The 24,113-nt window shown below is 35.3% G+C and overlaps 1 protein-coding gene across 1 annotated transcript in view; it reads left to right on the top strand.

The window, feature by feature from the left end:
• The window catches only part of FYTTD1 (forty-two-three domain containing 1), a 29,031-nt gene extending 4,918 nt beyond the window's left edge, over positions 1-24,113 (top strand). The window contains exons 3-9 of the mRNA XM_028101158.2: positions 9,578-9,726; positions 13,983-14,095; positions 16,044-16,140; positions 16,549-16,610; positions 18,123-18,197; positions 19,455-19,581; positions 21,702-24,113. Coding sequence (XP_027956959.1) covers positions 9,578-9,726; positions 13,983-14,095; positions 16,044-16,140; positions 16,549-16,610; positions 18,123-18,197; positions 19,455-19,581; positions 21,702-21,800 — 722 coding nt within the window. The 3' untranslated portion in view covers positions 21,801-24,113. The remainder of the gene's footprint in view (positions 1-9,577; positions 9,727-13,982; positions 14,096-16,043; positions 16,141-16,548; positions 16,611-18,122; positions 18,198-19,454; positions 19,582-21,701) is intronic.

Below are 24,113 nucleotides of genomic sequence, written 5' to 3'. Positions count from 1 at the left end.
AGGTTTTATCTCCTTCCCAGTTAGGTATTTCTTTTTTTTTTTTTTTTTTATTTGACAGAGAAACAGCAAGAGAGGGAACACAAGCAGGGGGAGTGGGAGAGGGAGAAGCAGGCTTCCCACTGAGCAGGGAGCCCAATACGGGGCTCAGTCCCAGGACCCTGGGATAATAACCTGAGCCGAGGGCAGATGCCCAACGACCGAGCCACCCAGGCGCCCTGCTCCTTCCTAGTTAGGTATTTCTTTAACAGTCTATCTGGTGGATAATTACGTAACTCCAGCATACATATATCCAGTGAACGAGCATACTACTTCACAAGACAACTCCATTATAGGAGACAACTCTATTTACTAGGAAGTTTTCTTAGTTTGAAGTAAATCTTGCCCACCTGTTAATTCTACGGAGTTACAGGAAGCAAACTCTCTTTTCTATATGAGAACTTTTTAAATATGTGGGGACTAGGGGCGCCTGGGTGGCTCAGTTGTTAAGCGTCTGCCTTCAGCTCAGGTCATGATCCCAGGGCCCTGGGATCGAGCCCCACATCGGGCTCCTGCTCAGCGGGAAGCCTGCTTCTCCCTTTCCTACTCCCCCTGCTTGTGTTCCCTCTCTTGCTGCCTCTCTCTCTGTCAAAAAAAAAAAAAAAAAAAAAATGTGGAGACTATTCTGCATGGAAAATACTTCCAGACTCTTTGTATTATCATCTAGGGCTTCTAGGATTTGTTAAATATTCCAAAGGTAACATTCAGAATTGAGTGCCTTAGAAGTGACCTAATGATCTTGGAACTCTACATATACAGTTATTTTTGGCAGTTTGGAAGCTTATTTATTTACAGCCATCTTGTTCCAAAATGGATTTAAGGCTGTAACAGAGCCCTATTAATTGTATATGACTCATTCATTTTTTTAGCAGTTATATCAGTGTTTTAGAATAAACCTTTGTTCAAATTAAAAAACTCTAGATCCTTTTTACACTTGTAAAAAATGTTTGATGAACTAGCTCCTAAGTTGACTTTTATCCTGTATGTTAAAAAACATAAAAAATAATTACCTGTGGGCTGAGGATGATTATAATTAGTTCTTTATCTAACGGTTAATATGCCATCATACCCTCAAAATATGTCTGTTACTGAGGTTAGACCCTACACAAAATTTTATTCTTCTCTAATTTCTTAAAAAAAAAAAAAAATTATCTACTCATTTGAGAGAGCAAGCGTGTGTGTGCCTGAATGTGTGTGTGCTTGTGAGTGGGGGGAGGGGCAGAGGGCGAGAATCCCAAGCAGACTCCCTGCTGAGCACAGAGCTAGATGCGGAACCTGATGAGGGACTCCACCCAGGGCTCAACCCCGCGTCCCATGAGATCACGACCTGAGCTGAAACCAAGGGTTGGTTGCTCAACTGACTGAGCCACCCAGGCGCCTCTTCTCTAGTAATTTCTTAAACAACTGAACCCAAGCAAGTAAATTTTGTGACAGATATTTAGCATAGCAAATGAATTTTTTAATACCAGTGTATTATATTTAAAGATTCTTATAAATGTTACTCAGCATACCATATTTTATACATGATTTGCTTTAAAATAATTTCAGAGTTCACAGAAACCAGAAATATATTTGTTTTCACTAGCCACATGTTAAATACATGATAAATGCCCTGAATTGACCAGTTCTCAAAGGTATTTAGAGATGTGATCTTTTACTTCAAGGAATTTCTAGTAACAGAGGTAGGACGAAAAACATGGAGTTGAGAAATGTCATGAGAGAAATTCCAATAGTACCATAGGACTTTAGATAGATTTTGTGCTAAGAAAATTAGTAGGGATTTAATGGATAAGGTGAGAGAGGATCTGGTCCATGAAGGATCAGAAAAGCTTTCCTTTTATGGGGGTTATGATCTGAGCTTTAAGATAAATGATACCGGGGGGGCAGCTTAGGATCTTATAAGATTGAACCTGTGCTTGTTTGTTCTCCGGTTACATGTGACAGAGCCTAAAATAGAACATCTACTTCTGTCACTGAATGTGCAGAGAGATAGAAGATTGTCTCAGACTCATTGGTTAGAAGTTCAGATTTCCACATTGTAATGTCAGTGAGGATGTTAGCTTGAGGTAAAAGAACATGTAAGATAGAGAGCCTTTGGCAGACTCTCAATAAATTATTTTTATTTATTTTTTAAAGATTTTATCTTTCTAAGTAATCTCTACACCCAACTTTGGGGCTTGAACTTAAAACCCTAAGGTCAGAAGTCACATGTTCTACTGATGGAGCCAGCTAGGCGCCCCTCTGAATAAATTATTTTTGATGGCTGAACAAATAAGTGTATAAAAATCTTCGTAATTCTTGGCCCAAAATATAATTTAGTCACTCATTAAATACTTGTATAAACAACGTGAATATTCCTCAGTGGTTGAATAGTATACAGCATCGGTTCAAAGTGTTGTTCAGGGACCCTGGGGAATCCCCAGCACTCAAGGGGTCCACAAGGTCAAAACCATTTTTATAATAATACTAAGACATTGTGTTTTCACTGTTTACCCTTTCATGAATGTTTTCCAGAGTCTATATGACACCCTGTGATAATTAAATTGAATGTGGTAGCAGATATAAGAATCTAGCTATCTTTATTAAGGTAGACACCAAAGAGATTTGCAAAAATACGAAACAGTGCTATCATTCCTTTTAAATAGTTTTGGGATTTTGGGGGAAAATAATTGTTATTTTTCATTAAAAATACGTTATTTGCCCCGTAGTGGGTTTATTATTGTTGCTTTAATGAAATAACAAATAGCTTTTAAATGTTTTATTTTTCATTTCTAGTATGATAATATCAATAAACATAAACCCACAGAAACAAAAGTTCTGGAGTTCTCAATAATTAAGAGTATAAAGGGGTCCTGAGGGGCACCTGGTTGGCTCCGTTGGTTAAGCAGCTGCCTTCAGCTCAGGTCATAATCTCAGGGTCCTGGGATCCAGCCCCACATCAGGCTCCTCGCTCAGTGGGGAGTCTGTTTTTCCCCTCTTCCTCTGCCCCTCCCCCCACTTGACTGTCTTTCTCTCTCTCAAATAAATACATAAAATCTTAAAAAACAAAAACAACAACAAAAAACAGAGGTCCTGAGACCAAAAAGTTTGAGAATGGTGTTTCTTTCAGAAGTAGAAGAGACGGGAATATTTGTATGTTGCTTTGGAAAGGAGCCAGTAATATGACTGGATTCACTGTGATTCGACATTTCCCAAAAACCCCTGAAATCTTTGTGTAAGTGATCAGACTCCAGAAAGTACTGAGGCAAGTTGATAAGTGTATGAGAGAAATTCACAAAGGGATTGCGCTAAGGATGCAAACATAAGATGAAAATTCCCGTCTTTAGTTTTAATTATCAACCTTGGTCATGCCTGTGGAGCTTTATAAACTAGACTGATGCTCTGGCTGCACTCCATTTCTACTCAAGCAGAATCTGTAGAAGTTGGGCCTTGGGATTTTTTTTTTTTAAGCTTCATATGTGGTTCTGATACATGGCTGCTAGGGTTAAACTGCTCTAGTACAGCTGAAAATGAAAGGATTTTCATAGAGGTAGTAGTTGAAGTAATTAAGAATGAAGATACTCTGGAAAGACAGGAGAGAACTTTCTAGAGGGGCTGGAATGGATGAAAACTAAGAAAAGATGGGGCGCCTGGCTGGCTGAGTCTGTAGAGCATGAGACTCTTGATCTTGGGGTTGTGAGTGCAAGCCCCACATTGGGCATAGAGCTTACTTAAAAAAAAAGCCAAGAAAGGACTTACCATATTAGATGATGTCTTTAGAATCTCTATGATGCTTTTTATAAGACACTTAACAGTAGGTAAGAAGGGAGAGAATTGGGACAGTATGTATAGGTCTTTCTTTATGAAACGTGACAATGAAAGGGTGAAATATAGAACCATTGCTAAAATTGAGGTACAGCTGGTGAAGTTTGTTTCAAGGTATAAAGGGAGGGTGGGGGAAGGGATGATCTAAGTTTGCTAGAAGGTAGAGAAGTCACTCATAGAAATAAAAGTGGAAAGGATAATGAGTATGAGAGCAACGACTATAGCAGTCAGAAGTAGAAGGCACCCAGGAATAGACTTCTGTCTTATAGCAGTCAGAAGTAGAAGGCACCCAGGAATAGACTTCTGTCTATGCTTTCTCCTTTTAATCAGTTTTATTCTTGTCTCATCTGAGCTTAAAACTTTGTTTATAATAATAGATTCCTTCTTTCTTTAATCTTTCTCTTTGCTAATTCATTCATTCTTTTGGAATACTTTCAAATTTCTTTGTTCCACTCCCCATCCTTTATCATGTCATGTTTGAGTACTACAGTAGCATCTGAAATGGTCTCACTGCCTTCTTTCTCCCTCTTTCATTCAAAGATACTGCTTCTAGGCTGATGTAACCTGATCATGAATTCTGTGACCCCTCATTCTTTGTCAAGTGTATTCTTTATCCCCCCATAAAGCCCACTGATTTTTTTTTTTTATAAAGCCCACTGATTTGAGGCCACTGCATTCATTTAATTCTTTTTCTTTTTCCTAAACTGTATCTCAATATGCTGTGGTTACCCATGTCTTTGTACTTGTAAGATTATGTTTATCTCCCTAATCAAATTTTGTCTGTTTTATAATGCCTAGCTGAGAGCCCACTTTTTCTATAATAATTGTTCTTTTCCTCTTTGGAAATGTATCCTAGATTATATTTTTTACCTTTTATTCTTTAGTTTATATATTACAGTTTGGAAAGTGTTCAGTTTTTGGAGCCATACTAACTTGCACCTAGATTGATGGCTGTGCCATTTTCTAACTGTGACAATCTGGGTAGTCAGTGTTCTTCACCTCACTTTGCTCACCTGCAAAATTAAGATGTTATCATCAACCCCACCAAATTCTTAACCTTTTTTTTTTTTAAAGATTTTATTTATTTGAGAGAGAGAGAGAATGAGAGACAGAGAGCATGAGAGGGAAGAGGGTCAGAGGGAGAAGTAGACTCTCCGCTGAGCGGGGAGCCCGATGTGGGACTCGATCCTGGGACTCCAGGATCATGACCTGAGCCAAAGGCAGTCGCTCAACCAACTGAGCCACCCAGGCGCCCAACCCCACCAAGTTCTTGTTTAAAGTACTCAGCACAGTGTGTTAACAGAGTCAATGGTATCTGTTTCATATTTAATACAAATGAAAATAACAAGTAGTTGTAAATTTAACTTAAATATACAGGTTCCCTCAACATGCTTAATCTTTATTTGGCTGCAATTCTAGAAGGAAATCACACATAGAACAACAATAATTTGGTTTCAAAGGGTACCTGGCTGTCTCAGTCAGAAGAGTGTGTGACTCTTGATCTCAAGGTCATGAGTTCGAGCCCCATATTGGGTGTAGAGATTACTTAAATAAATAAAACTTTAAAAAACCCCAATAAATTTGATTTCACAATTTAAAAAATTGTGTCTTTATTGGTCTTCCCCTGGTTATAAAAGTAATCAGTACTTTAGGACTGAGGCAGAGTACCCAAGAAAGGAACAAATCTGGAAGAACTCCCTGTCACACGGAGTTGCCATTCTGGTGGAACTCACTAGGAAGCCACCTGCGGGGGTGATGCAACTTAAATTCAATGGAGGATGAGTATGGCCAGAACTATAGTGATGCCTAGGACTAGATCTGGACAGATGCCTAAGGCCCAGCATTGAGGGTGTCACTCACACTCAGATTTTGTGCCCTTGGTGCCTCTCTTGCCTCACCAGTCTCAGCTTGCAGCGGAGGGATAATGAGTACCACTAGGTTTTCTGTGCCCCAGAATAAGTCTTGAAGTGTACATTGGAACCTGAAAGTAAAAATCCTTTCTCTAGAGTCTCTCCAATGCCCTCTATTTACAAAGCTTACCATTGTGCCTGCTGGTAAGAGAAATGTTCCTGTAATAGAAGCAGGGCAGTAAAGAGTGAATTGGGAGTTGAAAGGCAATAAATTGGTAAATGGTTCAACTATTATAACACGTTTTCCTATCTTGTTGAGCTCTGTTCTCAAAATAGGTACACTACACAAAAGCATTCTGGAATTAGGTAAGTTTGGGAATACATACACTATTATCCCCAACTTAGAGATTCATTACACACATTAGTCCTAAGAAATCCTATAGTAAAGAAAACAATTTTAACTATTTTTAGTTTGGCCGTGAAACTTTTCTGTTAGAAGACCTGTTACCGTATTGCAGGTGTGTAGTATTATACAGGATACCATTCTAAAGACATTCTCCCCAAAATAAGAATTCCAGAATAGAAATGCACAGGGCACCTTGGTGGCTCAGTCACTTAAGCCTTTGGCTCAGGTCATGATCAGGGTTCTGGGATTAAGCCCTCCATAGGGCTCCCTGCTCAGTGGGGAGTCTTGCTTCTCCGTTTCCCTCTGCCTGCAGCTCCCTCTGCTTGTGTTCTCTCTCTCTCTCTGTCAAATAAATAGATAAAATCTTAAGAAAAAAATAAAAATGCCCAGTATCACAATTGTTACTTAGCATGGTTCTCTGGGATTTCTGGTCATTGCATTAAGACATAGAAGAATTTGAGGTGCAATTAGAAAAAAGAAGACCGTATCATTTGCAGGTGACAAGTTGTTGCTCAGTAATCCCAAGAAAATAATTTTTTTTCCCCCCAAGAAAACAATTTGAAAGACTATAGAACTAAAAAAGTAAGTTCAGTGGGATGGTCAATTAAAAGGTATTAATTAAAAACTTCAGTAGCTTTTGGTAATCCCAGGAATGACAATATGAAAATTATTGTTAGAAAAGGGATCTTTTTTTGTGATTGACAACAAAATATATAAAATATGTAGGAGTAAACTTAAGAAAACTGAGTTTAGTGATGAGAAGCCTTGAATAAGTGGCAAGACATACTGTGTTCATGAATATTGTAAAGATGTCAATTCTTAAAAAATTAATTTTAAATTTAATCTAATTCTTTCAAAGTACCAAAGGATATTGGGGTGCCTGGATGGCTCTGTTGGGCGTCTGCCTTCGGCTCAGGTCATGATCCCGAGGTCCTGGGATCGAGCCCCGTGTCGGGCTCCCTGCTCAGCGGGGAGCTTGCTTCTCCCTCTCCCTCTGCTGCTGCCCCTGCTTGTTCTCTCTCTCTCTCTCTCAAATAAATAAATAAAATCTTAAAAAAAAAAACTATTAAAGGATATTAAAACTTGACCCCAGAAAACGTACTTATGAACATGACAGTTCATGAATGGAAGAATAGCTAGCCAAAAACACATGGAAAATGTCCATTCTCACTAGTAAACTACCAAATAAGACAAGATTTTTTTTTTCAAATACCAAGTGATAAAGATTAAAGAGAATATTCAGTATTGTCAATGATATGGAAAAAGTGGCACCCTTATATTCCTGGGAATATGAATAAATACAGTCATTCTAAAGGGGATTTTTTTACAACATGAATCAAAATCCTTAATTTGCTTTACTATTTGATATAGCATTTCAACTTCTAGAAATTTATATCTTGAAGAAATAATCAGATGTGTATGAAAATATTACCTCTAGAAATCTAGAAAAATGTAAATTTGACTTGCTATTTACTGTTTGTTTTTTTTTAAGATTTTATTTATTTATTTGACAGAACACAAGCAGGGGGGTGGGAGAGGGAGAAGCAGGCTTCCCGCTGAGCAGGGAGCCCGATGGGAGCTCGATCCCAGGACCCTGGGATCATGACCCGAGCCGAAGGCAGACGCTTAATGACTGAGCCACCCAGGCGTCCCTATTTACTGTTGATTAAACCTATGTCCTTGTAATGTTCTTAGTGCATATTACTGATACTTTGCAACTCTGTAAAATTAGAGGTAAATTTATATATAATTGGTAGTTTTTTTCAATTGTCCAGTAGAAAAAATAACCCTGAAAATCATGCTTTTTTCCCCCTATAAGACATTTACCAGTTTTCTGTCTTAATATAGCTATCTTATTTAAACATTCCTTTTTTCTGCCACTGAATATAAAATCCAGCTTTTTCGAGTTCTTTGGAACTGGATTTGTTGCCCTGCTATGCTCTTACTAATGAGTTAAATAAGTTTGTTGCATCTTCACCTCCCCCGCCAGAAAATGTTGTTTATAATAATTTAACATTAGAAGTAAGTGAAGTGATCTTTGTGAGGTTTTTGGATCAAGTATGGCACATTAAAAAAATAATACAATGGGGGGAACCTGGCTGGCTCAGTGGGTAGAGCATGTGACTTAATCTCAGGGTCATGAGTTCAAGCTCCTCGTTGGGCATGGAGCCTACTTAAAATAATAATAATACAATGAAAGAATATTAAAGGCATGGGATAATATTTACAATGCAGTGTTAATGCACACTACAAAATAGTACACAGGCTATGAAATATGGTTGCCAGGAAGATTGATTCAGTGCACCTTCTAGGCACTTGGTAGTACAAAATTATGAACTACCTCTGTGATAGTCTTTTGAGTTGCTTAAAAAATAGTTGAAACTAAAAATGTTAACTTTTTAAGTGTGTAGGAATAAAAGAAAAGAGTAGCAAGAGATGTAATGTTAGTGGTTATCCCAAGATAATGGGATAATGGGTGACTTTTATTTTCATTTGTACTTTATATTAAAGATTTCTGCAATGGACATGTTCGTTTTTTTGTAATTAGAAAATATTTAGGGGCACCCAGGTGGCTCAGTCAGTTAAGTATCTGCCTTTTTGGCTCAAGTCATGTTCCCAGGACCCTGGGATCGAGCCCCACATCGGGTCCTCTGCTCAGGGGGGGAGCCTGCTTCTCCCTCTGTCCCCTGCTTGTGCTCTCTCTGGCTATCTCTCTCTCTCTCAACTAAATAAATAAAATCTTTTAAAAATGTATTAAAATAAATACGATACACAATGGAAAGGCAAAGTCAAGTTTTGTCACATGCCACAGATATTAAAATATATTCTTTGGAGCTCAATAGGGTCTTTAGCAAAAGCAGTTTTAATACAGTAGAAATGAAAATAAGCCAAACTGCAACATAGTAAGTAAATGGGATATGAGATAGTGACCCACTCAAGATCATTATTGTTCAACAGAAATAAAATGCGAACCACATATGAATATGTATTTTATTTAACCCAATATATCCAGAATGTCTTTGCAGTATATAATTAATACAAAGTTATTAGTGAAATATTGTACTTTTTTGTTACATCATAGTTCAGACTAGTCATATTTCAAGCATTTAGTAACCTCATGTTAGTGGACACCACATTGCACAGGGAAAGTTGTTCATTGAGAAAGTAATGCAAGAGAGTATAGATACCAGGGAAATGTGAGAATCTTAAAGTCCTTTGCAGTCCATTACAGTAACAGAACCCTTAATGGTGCAGTTTATTGCCTCTTTAAAAATGAAATATGTAATTTCAAAAGAAATACATGTAAATAATGCAATAGTATTATGTAATAGTAATATAAGAAATATAATATAAACAATAAATGAAAAATGAAACCCTCATACCTTCCACCCTGCTTAAGAAATAGAATACCCTATGACCTGTGTGCCCTTCAGTTGCATTTTTAGATTGGCTTTTTTTTTTTTTTTTAAACCTCCTACAGGTTTTGGCAAGAATAGTCTGAGCCGTAGAGGAAGAGTAATGCCCGGAAAGAGACGTCCTTATGGAGTTATCACTGGCCTTGCAGCTAGGAAAGCAACTGGAATTCGAAAAGGAATTAGTCCTATGAATAGACCACCTCTAAGTGATAAGGTAGGATGATGGCTTAATCCTGGGTCAGATACCCTTTTCCTTTACTTGTGCTATTTCTGTGAATGAGTAGAATATTTTCATTTAGAGAGTATTTTAGTCTATGGCCATACCACCCTGAACATGCCTGATCTTGTCTGATCTGGAAGCTAAGCAGGGTCGGGCCTGGATGGGAGAGAGTATTGTATTTGAATATTTTGATTTTTTTTTTACGTAGTGCTTTGGATCTTATGTAAAAAATAAAAATCGTCATTCATGAAGAATACCTAAATTTCCACGTTCTTATATAAAATTTATGTAAAATTTTTTATAGGTTTCTGATTTCCTTTGCCTGTGTGTGTTTGTGTATGTACAGTTTTTAACAGGTTATTGAGGTGTAATTTTATACTATAAAATTCATCTTTTTAAGTGTACAACTCAGTGAATTTTAGAAAATTTAGAGTTGTACAATTATAACAACAATCTAATCTTAAAATAGTTCTGTCACTCTAAAAAGAAATCTCATGTCCATTCATGGTCCTACCTCATCATTTACCTCAGACAACCACTAATGTGCTTTCTGTAGATTTTCTATAAATTTGCCTTTCTGCACATTTCATATAAATGGAATCATAGGACTATATGTGGTCTGGCATTTAATTATGGTGTTTTCCTTTTTTATTACCAAATAATATTCCATTATATGGATGTACCATATTTTGTTTATTCATTTACCAGTTGCTGGACATTTCATTTATTTTCAATTTTTGGGTATTATGAATAATGTTGCTGTGAACACAAGTAAGTCCGTATGGGCATAGGTTTTTATTTCTCTGGGGTAGATATCAAGTTTTAATTAGACTATAATTATTTACCCATTATAAGTTAGCTACTTTTCAAATTTTAACTCAAGTTTTACTTCTCAATGAGTAATTTTTGAATTGGCTAAAGCATTCCTTTAAATAGCTTCACAAGTGGTTTTTCTTCTGATTCTTAAGTTTCATAAGTTTGAGCCACCAAGGAATTCCATGTTCTACTCTTCTATTTTTTAATTTTTTTAGTTTCTCTGATCATGCAAGTAATACATACTTGTAAAAAAAAAAATTCAGGACTTCATTCTTTAAATTAGCTTTAATGTGCATATTCTGGTTAAGAGCCACAACTGTCTTAGATTCCATTAACTTTTCAATTCTGCCACCACCAACAGTTGTTTTTGCCTCTAAAACTTTATCACAGAACTTACTGTTTGTTAAAAATTGGAAAAAAGGAAAACATTAATAAGATACGGATACTGGAAGGGAGGTTGGGTTTAACTACTGTCTAATTACTTGACCCAGTAAAAATACTAAATTACTACGTGGTAGTCTTTTGAGTTGTTTGAAAACAGTGAAAATTGAAAATCTTAATTATAGAATGCTAAGAATGTACTGAATAGTAAGATCTGTTTATTCAAAGTTAAATGATTTTGGCAAAGGTAAGGTTTGAAAAGTGCTGTTTCTTAAAACCCTTTCCTCAACCTGAATACAGATTGATAGTCTGATTAGGAGGACAAAATATAGTACTCGTGAAGCAGATAATTTTCCAGCAAATTAGAAACTTATTTACATATAAATAACTCATCTTTTTCTATTCATTAAACAAGTTACTTAAATAACTTAAATGGCTTTGAATTGTTATATGTACTTAGGAATTTTACACCTTAAAAAAATGTTCTGACCATGATTAGATGTTGTTACTTTCTCTCTCACTTTCCATAGTTTATGTGAATCAGTGAGATTTTCTTACCTGTGAAGTGAATGACTGAGTGGGAAAGATAGCATACTCATTTATATGACTAGTGTTTACTGAGAGCAAGTGGCTGTGCTAACAAGGGAATAGTTGTCTCCAGGAATGATTTCTTTCTTTCTTTTTTTTTTTTTTTTTGGTTTTTTTTGGTTGTTTTGTTTTGTTTTGTTTAGAGTCAATTTAAAATACCTGTCAGGTAAAAGTTGTGTTTAGGTTCTTTAGGGGTTCTTCCAGTGACCTATATAATTTTGTCAATGTCAATTCTATAACTTTTTTCTTTTTGATTCAGAATTTCCCAAAGCTTGAGAGTATGTTATGTTCCATAGAACTTTAAAAATTTTTTTTAATTTTTTTATTTTTTAAAATATTTATTAGAAAGAGAGTGAGAACATAAGCATGGAGGAGGGGCAGAGGGAGAGGAAGAAGCAGACTCCCTGCTAAGCAAGGAGCCTGATGTGAGGCTTGATCCCAGGACCCCGGGATCATGACCTGAGCTGAAGGCAGATACTTAACCGACTGAGCCACACAGGTGCCCCTGTTCCATAGAACTTTTAACTTGACTTTGGTAATGGTAAACCATTTAATACTTCTGTGAACTTAAAAAGTTGTGTATAGCAGTTATTTTAGTAGTTGTTTTCCACTAATGGGTAGTTTTAATCACTTGTCTGATTTTAACAATAAAAATGTCTCCATACTATGGAATTCTATTTAGTAATAAAAGAGGAATAAATTAATACATATGACAGCATGGATAAACCTCAAAACATCATGCTAGTAAGCAAAAGGAAAACACAGTACTATGTTCTGTGTGATTCCATTTATTTGAAATTGTCGAAAAGGCTAAACTATAGTGACAGATCAGTCATTGCCTCAGGTGGGAATCAGGTCAGGGAAGGGAATTGACTGTAGAGGTGCATAAGGAAATGTTTGAGAGTGAGGGCACTGTTCTATATCTTGATTATGATGTGGTTATATGATTATATGTTGTTATTCAAATTCATCAAATTGTAAACCTAAAATTTTATTGTTTGTAAATAATGCCTTAGTAAAATTAACATAAAATTTAAATACCTTAAAGTTTTTCCACTCAAATAATTTTTTATATCAAAATTATTGTGAAAGAAAAACTTATCTTTACACTTTTAAAAAACACATTTATACGTATATACAAATCTTAGATCCATGGAATACGTTCAGCAAGTATTAATGGATTGCTTTCCTAGTCTGTGTTTTCATCATTTAACTAATGTGATTGAGTACTGACTATGTGCTAGATGTAAGGAATTCTGCAGTAACTCAGTAGAAAATCCCTCATGGAGAACTGAGATAAACATTAAATAAGTTATCATACAAATAACTGTATGGTTATAATAAGGCAAGTATGTTGAAGGAAAAAAATGTGACAACAGCCTAAAGGGAACTTATATTTACCCATAAAATGATACTTAGGTGTTATTATTAAAGACAGAATACAAAGCTTGGAATAGGTTATTAGTCTAATGTCATAGCATTTCCCTTATACTCTTGCTATTCTTTATCCCTGTTTTTACATTTACTTCTTTTCCGAATGTTCGTGAAAATGAAATAATTTTTGTGTTTTTTAGTCAATTGATGTTTATGAAATACCTCTCATATGCTTAGAAATATAAAGTAATCTGGATTAAGTTTAAGATATGGCTTATATTGCCAAGAACTTCTGAAGAAGCTTCATGGAAAATATGGAAATCTGAATTAGGCTTTAATGCTGGATTGAATTTATATATGTGAGGGAGAAAGTGTACATTTCATTTGCTTATTTTCTTGATTCCTTTTTTTCTCTGTTAACTCCCTACTCAGACTACTTTACTGTCATAACCTCTCCTTTTTCTTACACATTTGTTTTGGAACTTGGCCCTCTTATCCCTTCACTTTGTAATCAAAAATCATGTTTATATAAGTGATCCCCTAATTTACATTTCTGGCTCCCTGATTCTTCTCTTGAGCTCCAGGACCATGTTTCCCTATAATCTGTGCATCCCCCAGAGTACCTTAAACTGATCATGTCCAAAATAGAAAAAATTCATTTTTCTATTTGAATTCTCCTTTTGCTGGAAGTATTTTAAGTATGATGTGGTTGGGGCGCCTGGGTGGGTCAGTCATTTAAGCGTCTGCCTCTGGCTCAGGTCCTTATCCCAGTGTCCTGGGATTAACCCCGCTTTGGGCTCCCTCTTCAGCGGGAAGCCTGCTTCTCCCTCTCCCACTACCCCCTGCTTGTGTTCCCTCTCTCGCTGTGTCTCTCTCTGTCAAATAAATAAATAAAATCTTAAAAAAAAAGTATGATGTGGTTGCTGTCTTTTCAGTCGCTTAGACTGGAGATGTTATTAGAGTCATTTTAGCTTCTCTGTCTAATGTGCGCATCTAAGCAGTCTCTGTCCATTCTGCTTCAGAAATGTTAATTGTGGTAGGGTGTATAGCAAAAAGCAGTCTGATTAACATAGTTTTTTGCCTTCTGAAAGAATATAGAACGGTATTTTCCAGCATTAAAAAGGAAGGCCAACCTTCTGAGACAAAATGAAGTACAGAGAAAAGCAGTTGCAGTTCTCAAGAGACCTAACCAGTTAAATAGAAAGTAAGTACTCAAATATGACAATACTGTGTTATCCTGAATAATACACTTCTTGCACTAAGTGATCAAATGAATATATTTGTAGTGGTCATTTTCAAGACCGATATTTGGGATGTCTATCTGAACATCCAGCATGGAAGCATTCAGTAACGGCTTTCTTATTTCTTAGACCCAGTATTACTGATGAATTTAATAAATTGTAAACTTTTTAAAAAAAAAAAGCATCACTCTGCTTCATTATTTCTGTTTACATACAGAATAAAATTACAAATGTGATTTTTTAGGTAAAAACACTTGTGCAGGAATTACTCAAAATTGGGAATTCTGAAAACTAAAATTGTTAGTCTCAATTACTTTTTTTTTTAAGATTTTATTTATTTATTTGACAGAGACACAGTGAGAGAGGGAACACAAGCAGGGGGAGTGGGAGAGGGAGAAGCAGGCTTCCCACTGAGCAAAGAGCCTGAGGTGGGGCTCGATCCCAGGATCCCGGGATCATGACCTGAGCTGAAGGCAGACGCTTAATGACTGAGCCATCCAGGCGCCCCTGTCTCAATTACTCTTAATAGAACAGTGTATTTGTGGAAAAAGCAGACTATAAAGAATTCTGCATGAATGTTTCTTAAGCTGAATTTTTTTTTTAAAGTAACGTGGGACTCTGAATCACAACCCCAAGATCAAGAGTTCTTGGGCGCCTGGGTGGCTCAGTTGGTTAAGTGACTGCCTTCGGCTCAGGTCATAATCCCGAAGTCCCAGGATTGAGTCAAGTCCCTCAGCGGGGAGTCTGCTTCTGCTTCTGACCCTCTCTCCTCTCATGCACGCTCTCTCTCTCTCTTTCTTAAATGAATAAATAAAGTCTTTAAAAAAAAGTTACATGCTTTATTCAGCCAGCCAGGCGCTCCATAGCTGAGATTATTTTTATGTTAAATTGAAAGCATAACAGAAACTTAAAAATTATGACCTATTGTTACAGCATTCTGTTCTCTGTAAGGATAAAATGGGCAGAAAGGAAGTTGATAAACTGCTAAGTGTCTATATTATTTTAGTTTCAAATACCATTTATTCATCTCTTATAGAAGATAATTCAAAAATAAAAAGGAACTCTGAAATGAAGTTTTTTGTATAAGTGGAATGGTTGGAATTACAGTTTTACTTAACTATCTTCTCTTTTGGGAATCATTTGGTATAGTACCTTTTGGAAAATGGGAACTTCTCAAACAAGAACTTATCCATTACATGAGGCATTAATGACCCATGTTAATTGGGCTAGCTAGGAAAATTTGAGTCTAAGATTGGAGGTAAGATTAGGCAATCTGTTAAGTGTTTGTTTATAAAAAATAAATACCTAGATAAATACGAAAAATTTGTTTTCTCATATTTTACCGACTTCATATAGAAATTGGAAGGGAACTGGTGAAAGTCAAGCCAAATATAATTGAGAGTACATTTCTCTGTGTAAAAGAACAAGCAGTGGGAAGACTAAGTTTCTTTGTGATTTATATTAATATATAAAGGTTTCTGAGTGAGAATGGAAGAGAAAACCGTAGATGTTATTTTTCAAGATTTTCTGTTTACTTTTGGGTTTCAGCAATTTGACTATGATGTGCCTAGGTGTGATTTTCTTTTTACTAATCCTGTAAATAAATCTGTACATACATGTTTTTCAATAAATTCAGGAAATAGCATTAAAAATGTTGTTTTTAATGTCTTCAGAAGAAATCTATGTTGGAATATTCAAAATTAGGTTGTTATGTAGCATGCTACAGAAAGATACTTATAAATTGAATCTCAGTAGCTTTGTGTAAATAAGAAAATAATTCAGAGTCTCCATGTGTAGTGTACCTCAAATGTTCAGCCTATGAATTTAACTGTTTTTGCTTATTTTTTCTCAGGATGTTTGAAAATTGTTAAATGACTGAGACTATTCACGGTATGTGTGTTTTTGTTGCAGAAATAACATTCCAGCCAATTTTACCAGGAGTGGAAATAAATTAAGTCATCAGAAAGATACTCGTCAGGCAACTTTTCTTTTCAGAAGAGGCCTAAAGGTATAAAAAACCCTTGGTGGTGGTTTCTATTTACTCAAAGGATCTTGAACACCTACCTCTAGTAGTAATCCTCAGTCATAGGTATGGCCCATGGTTGAGGTAGGGGTTGGGTTTGGGGTATGGAGACTGTGACATTAGATTAGTTCTTTTGGTTGTTTATTTTTTCTCTTCTCTTGTTGTCATCAGTAGCAACATCTTATGAGTTTAAGATGCTACTTAGGTATAAATTGGTTTCACCAATTGTTCTGTTATAGGAACCCCAACAAAGAGGTATTGCCAGAATAGGCACATGCCTCTCTTGCATTCATACATACACCACACTGGGTTATAAAGTTACAGAGCAGGATCGCTTTTTGGATTCAAATCCTCTGCTTTCTATGGGATCTACTGCTTTTTTTTTCCCTTCAGGTTCAGGCCCAGTTGAACACAGAACAACTGCTAGACGATGTAGTAGCAAAGAGAACTCGTCAGTAAGTTTCAATTTGTTTTTCAAGATGTCATTTCAAAATTCCCAGAATACTAGCAACCCAGATTACTATGTGCTCTGGTCCAGAAGGAATTAAATGGGACCCAAAGTATATTAACCCTTGAGCCTGAATAGATAAATCCATTTTGTTTTTTGTTTTTTTTCCCCAGAAGCCTTTTGCATTTTCACATGTCCGTCTTACGACTTTTAGGAACAAATATATCACTCTATTTAAAAAAAAATAATAATAGCCTATTCCATTTTAATGAAATAGATCTTTATTCTCTGTAACTGCTTTTACATAAGTGAACCTATTCAGGGAATAAATAGAAGAAAATCCAGTAGAGCATTTAGAAAACTTGTAAACCTTTAATTTTATAATAGGATGTTTTTCCTCTTCACATATTCTTTTTTTCCCCCCTAAGCCCATAAAAATTGTCTGTTAGAATTGCACTTCCAACATGTGAGTCGTAATTCTGATTCCATCAGTATGATCAGGTTTTGAGATTAAATTATTCAAAACTCTGGCTACTTTTTGGAAAACAGAATGGGTAAAACATCATGTTAGTCCAGATGCGATGGCAGCTATAATTGAGCAGAGTGTAAGAAAAGAAACGATTTGAACTTGATGTTGATAATACTCTTTTGCATGGGAGTCATGGCATTGGAAACCATAAGGAAAGAAATAACCATAAGCTATTTGCTTCTGCAATGAAGAATGTTTATATAATTGTAATAATATAAATGCTGTTTGTCTTGAACTTTTGAGAATCAACCTACAGGGGGAAAAAAGCACATGATACTTTCTTTGGTTAACAATATGGTGAAAATGTCAGATTTTGAGTAGCATGGATATAAAAGTAGAGCTGATAAAAAAATGGGAGGTACAAAGTGAGAGAAGAGGTGAAAGGAAAGAATAGAGTTACTACTATCCTTTCATAGAAAGTTGGGAGGGGATGGTGTTGAGAGAGATTGAAAGAAAGAGAATAAAGAGACCGAAAGATTTAAGATTATTTGGAGTTATAATTTGAAGTAAAATAGTGATATATAGATATCAAAATGTTCAGAGGTAGGTAAGGAAACTAGAGGATAGTGTGATAAGCTAAAACCTTATCGTAGCAAAATACTGTTACATACACATCTTGTATAGTGAACTAGAGGTAACTAGCAAGTGGTAAAAATAGGAAAGGTTAAAATTGCTGCCATTGGGGAGCAGGAAGGTTCTGCTTCTGGGGAGCAGGAAGTGGGGGAGAAAACTGAGAAGTGTTACTTTTCATTAGAAGCCTTTCTGTATTATTTAATGTACATATATTTGTTATACTGAAAAATACTTAATAAATTTAAGTGTCTAGTTCCTATACCCAAGATGCTGATTAGTTATATTATTGTGGGTCTTAGTATTTTTTAAATGCTAAGAAAAAGTGATGGCTACTTTAAAATGTATGTTTTTTTGTGGAATACACTAGAGGTTTTATAAACTTCCACTTTAATGAAGTTTTTGGTTTTTTGAAACTAGATGGCGGACTTCCACGACAAATGGAGGAATTTTGACTGTCTCTATTGACAATCCTGGAGCAGTGCAGTGTCCAGTGTAAGTCTTTTATTTAAGTTATTAGTTAATAATAACTTTAATATAAGTTATTTAATTATAACCTCTCAGCGAAATAGGTAATAGAAAAGCATTGGACTTCTATTCATGATGTCAAGTTAAGATAAACTGAGACAAAGATAAAAGTAATACTTGTAGTACAAGATGGAAATAGTGTATCATAAAGTTAAAGTAAAAGCTCTTTTGATTCCTGGTTCTATAGCCCTAAAGTAGCCACTTTTAACAGTTTTATGTTTTTATTAAAAAAAAGTATATACATTTTTTTATGCATAATGATAAATGAGGGAATGCTATATATATATATCCTTGCTCCTTTCTCCTCCACCCCCCAGTATATTTTGGATGTCTTTACTTTTCAGTACCTACAGATCTGCCTTCTTTTTAAAGGCTTTCTGGTGTGTTCTTTCATCTGGATGACCTTAATTTAGTTAACCATTCCATTATGTTTATTGCATTGTAAACTTTCTAGGTTTGTGTAGTGTTTGATCTCTTCAGCCATTTTAATTAATGAAGAAAACAGAGGATGAGTCCCCAATCATTCCAAATTGTTGAAAAGTGTATAGTCCTACTTAAAGAGGTATTCTACGAGTGATAAAATTTTAGTCTCTAGATTAGTCAAGAACCAGGTACAGTAGTACCCCCTTGTCTGTGATTTCACTTTCCATGGTTTCAGTTACCCAGACAACCATGCTCTGGGAACAGATAGTCCTCCTTCTGACGTATTGTCAGAAGATCAGTAGTAGTAGCCTAACAACTACAGCACAATTCCTACATCATTCACCTCACTTCATCTCATCATGTAGGCATTTTAATCATCTCACATGGTGAGTACAACATATTTTGAGAGAGGACGGGAGAGAGACCACATTCACATAACTTTTATTACAGTATATTGCCACAGTTATTCTGTTTTACTATTTGTTATTGTTAATCTCACACCATTCCTAATTTATAAATTAAACTTCATCATGGGTATGTATGTATAGGAAAAAACATACAGTATGTTTAGGGGTTCAGTGCTATCTGCAGTTTCAGGTATCTACTGGTGGGGTTGGGGGGCAGTCCAGGAATGTATACCCTATGGATAAGGGGGGGAGTGTTGTACTTTTTTTTGAGAACACAAAATAGCCCTATACATTGGAATATGTGTACAATTCAAGATGTCTTAGGTACCAAATGATTTATTTTTCTTTTGATTATTAAGCTTGTCTGATTTCATTTAAATTTTTTTTCTAATAGAACTCAAAAACCACGGTTAACTCGTACTGCTGTACCCTCATTCTTGACCAAACGGGAGCAATCTGATGTAAAGAAAGTTCCTAAAGGTGTCCCCCTACAATTTGACATAAATAGTGTTGGAAAACAGGTAAAAAAAAATTTTTTTTTAAATTTCTGTGGGCCATTCATTGAGAATATTTTAATTAATTTAAAAAAAAATGTGTAATGAATTAAATAGGGTGTCCTAAGTCTCCTCAGCTCTGGGAAGCCAGATTGATCTACTTTCTGTTTGTTTTTTTTTTTTAAGATTTTATATTTAATTTTTACTATTTATTTGTCAGAGAAAGAGAGAGCAGGCACAAGTGAGGTGAGGGGCAGAGGGAGAAGCAGGCTCCCTGCTAAGCAAGGAGCCCAATGCGGGGCTCCATCCCAGGACCATGGGATCATGACCTGAGCTGAAAGCAGACATTCAACTGACTGAGCCACCCAGGTGTCCCTACTTTTGTTTCTATAGACAAGCCTGTTTTTTGGCCATTTCATATGAACAGAATCATACAATATGTGATATTTTGTGACTGGCTTCTTTTACTTAGCATAGTATTTTCAAGTTCCATCCATAGTGTATGGTCTTTTTATTGCTGAGTAATGTTCCATCATATGGATATATCATATTTTATTTATTCATTCATCAGTTGGTAGACACTTGGGTTGTTTCCATTCTGTGACTTTTGTGAATAATGCTCATCTACACATTCATGTACATGTCTTTTGTATGAGTAGATGTTTCCATTTCCTACAAGTGGAATTGGTAGGTCATATCATCTATGAACTGCCAGACTTGTTTTCCTAAGTGGCTGCACTGTTTACATTCCTTCTAGCATGTATGAGAGTTCTAAATTTCTCCACATCCTCATCTACATTTGTTACTATCTGCCATACTTATACCAAGTATTTGTGAAATGGTGTATCTCACTGTGGTTTTGACAGTTTTTATATTATATCAACTTTGTGTCTTGTGATCGTGCTAAAAATCACTAAACTACTTGGGCAATTTTGTAGATTCCTTAGGATTTTCTTTGTAAACAATCATGTCATCCTCCAAATTACTTTCCAATCTTTAAACCTTTTCTATTTCTTCTTTATTGTAATGGCTAGAACCTTCAGTACAGTGTTGAATAGAAGTGGTGAGAGCATGGTATGCTTGCCTTGTTCCCATGCGTGAGGAGAAAGCATTAAATATTTCACCATTGAGTATGATGTTAGCAGTAGGATTTTAGTAGATTCTCTTTATCTAAAGTTGAGGGAGAGTTCCCTTTATTCGTAATTGACTGAGAATTTTTATCATGAATGGATGTTGGATTTTGTCAAATGCATTTTTTTTTTTTTTTTGTATCCGTTGTAAGAGTGTATGGAATTGAAAATATGGAGTATGGACAGAAGTTTGACCAAGTTTGTTTTACTTCTTTTTATTTTATTTTGTCATGGTTACTTTCCTTTCAGAAATGGTGACTTATAATTTGGTTGTGCTTTCTGTTGTTAATCAAAAACCAGATGTTGATTTGAATTTGATTTGAATTTCTGTGAGGAACTCACAAATCCAAGAATTCATAGGAATTTAAGAAAATATGTTTCGGGGATGCCTGGGTGGCTCAGTCGGTTAAGCGTCTGTCTTCAGCTCAGGTCATGATCTCAGGGTCCTGGGATCTAGTCCCACATCAGGCTCCTTGCTGCCTCTGCCTTCTCCCTCTGCCTTCTGCACCCCTTGCTTGTATGCACACGTGTGCTCTTCCTCCCTCTCTCTGATAAATAAATAAAATCTTTAAAAAAAAAAGAAAATATGTTTCAAATATTCCTAAGTGTAAATATATCTTAGGTTTATCAGAGACATCACTAGAATTTGTGGTAGTGTTTATAGGGCCTGAAAATAATTCAGATAGAGAAACTCCTGGATGTATGACTTGTGGGCATTATAGTAATGTGTTTTATGTAGTATATAATGTAGGCATTTATAGTGGTTAGGAGATAGAGATTGTGAGTCAGATCACCAGGTTGAAATTCTGGAACTGCAAGTAGGCAAGTTAACTAACTTCTCTAAACTTCACTAAATTCACCTGTTTCATATGGTTTTTGTTAAAGTTAAATAAGTTTGTATGCATAAGTATTTAGGAAATGTTGTTGCTTTGAATTACCATTATGATCACATTATTGTTCTTAAGTAAATATGGCTAACTTGTCAAGTTGTTAATTTTTTTGTTTTGTTTTCTCTAGACAGGGATGACTTTGAATGAGCGATTTGGGATCCTGAAGGAACAAAGAGCCACTCTCACGTTCAACAAAGGAGGAAGCCGTTTTGTAACCGTGGGATAGATCCGTGTCAAAGGGACTTTTGAGAGATGACTCTGTTTTAAAAGTTGAATTGCTTGAAGAGTTCACAGAAATTCAAGAAACTTTATTTCAAAATATTCACAAGGCTAAACAACTCTTATTTTTATTTTTGAAGTTTTTTTTTTTTTAAACATGTATAAATAATGCCCTGAAAGAATAACAGGGAATATACCTATCTGTTCTTAAGATTTCATAGTTGGCCCAGACAGAACAATTCTCTATTTGATTTCTTTGGTTCCTCATGAAGCAGAAAGATAGAAATTGATTATTTTTATGATAGTGTTATTTAGGATCTCATCACTTTTGTCCATTTTTTACACTTTGCCATGGTAAATCTTGGTCTTCAGAGATATGAGTAGGGCCCTTTGTTGTTGTCACCTATCCTTTAATAGTGTTGATGTAATAAGTGCAGTTGACTTTTCTTCATTAGAGATACTAAAAAAAAAAAATCACTAGAATTCCAGTTTTGAGTTTTAAGATTTTTGGGAATATCTGGAATTTGGGTTACTTTTTCAGATGACATTAGGTTAATCCTCCAGAGTTGTTAATCTTTAATAACGAACTTTTAACAAGAAATGTGACTCTAGGCATTAGTCTTTGTTTAAAATGATGTTTAAAGGCTATAAATAAATGTGTATTTACACAATTATCTTGGAAGAGAAGGTCCAATGTAAAAACCTGACAACTGTGTTTAGAAAATGAAGAAAGCAGGAAAGGAAGTAGCAGGTTGAAGACAGGTAACTGAGGTGAAAAACTTTAAAACCCAGGACATAGATACACTGTTTGAATTTAAGGTAGTTTTGAATCTAGTGTCCGTGAAGAATTCTTCAAATGATATTTAGAAGAATTACAGTTATTAAAATGGATTGAGTCCCTTAGATATTTTGATGGTAAAATCAATAGCCATAAAGTCCTAGACTTCTTATTCAAAAAGTTAAATTTTATAAGCTTTTTAAGCTTGCTAATTAAACAGTATACAGTTTCAAAATCAAAAACATATTTGTATATGTCACAAAGAAAAAAATCCAAAATGGTAATAAAGTTACATTGTAACCTTGTTTTACACCTTTCTTGTATAAAATTCAGGCATTTATGGTGAGAGGGTTTTTTTTTTTTCTCCTACACTCTGGAGGAGTGGGAGGAATTAATCTGTTGTGCCAAGCTAGTGCTGAAAGTCCTCAGATGGTTGTATCGTATAAGTTACAGTATAATGCCAAAATGCAGCAGCATATTCCAGCTACAGGTTCAGTCATTTTGAAGCTTAACCTTTTGGTTTGCTATAATGTTAAAACCTCTAAGTAGGTGTTAGTTTCCCTAGAGTGTATTGGTGTTGGTTTTCCCTGTAAAACAAAACAAAACATTCAGTTATCACTTTTGCCTGCCTTGCATTGTTTAGTAGACGTCATTCTTTTTCTCTCATGCTCCTTGGGTTACTTGGTTTATGCTAGCCACGGAAAAGTATCAATAACAGTTTCATGCTTATACCAAAGAATTAAATCTAATCCTTAATATCTGGTATTTTGCCAGTAAGTCTACTGATAAGGGATTATTGGAAGCCAGTCACACAATTTGAAAATAAACTCTAGTCTCCTTAGGCCAAGGACTCATTGCAAAACATTTTTGCAAGTACAGATGCTTAGATTTCATCCATTAACAGTCCATTTTATTTTAAACTGGTTTAGAATTACTGGTAGCTTATTTTAAAGCAAAGGAAAAACAACTGAGCACAAATTTGCTGTCTGAACAGTTTGTGAAAATATGGTATAAAGATGCTTTCATTTTTTTTATTTTAAATATTGTACAGAGCTATTATTAATGTCATTTTTCTTGAAAACCTTAAAAATTGTCCCAAATATTGACATTAACATTGCATCAAACAACAAAGTGTCTTTGGTATATTAAACTTTTGCTCTTTGTGCATCTCTAATTTCATTTTCTTTTTAAATATAAAATTTTGCCTTTGTTATAACTAAATTAAAATTCTTGAGTGCTAACATGTTGTATATAAACAAAAGAATATGCTTTGTTGGGGGAAAATTTCCTTTCTTGGAATGTGGTTGTAGTCATCCTTTTCAGTTCTTAAATTTTGTTTTTAAACAGGATACAACTTAAAATTTCCTTTGCATCAAGGTGTATGCAAAACATTGATGCAGTGCATCACAAAATGAAAGTTTGTATTTAATGAGGAGATGCTTTACACTGTACTTTTTGGTGTTTTTTGGAAAAGTTACAAATTTAGATCTATTCTGAAGCTGTTCATTTTTAACAAATAAAATGTTACAGGTCTCACATTTA

The sequence above is a fragment of the Eumetopias jubatus genome, unplaced genomic scaffold (assembly GCF_037043125.1).
Source record: "Eumetopias jubatus isolate StellerSeaLion01/CBP00866 unplaced genomic scaffold, mEumJub1_p1.0 scaffold_1, whole genome shotgun sequence".
NCBI lineage: Eukaryota > Metazoa > Chordata > Mammalia > Carnivora > Otariidae > Eumetopias > Eumetopias jubatus.
Note: the sequence above shows the minus strand (reverse complement) of the source record. Positions and strands in the feature narration are given on the sequence as shown.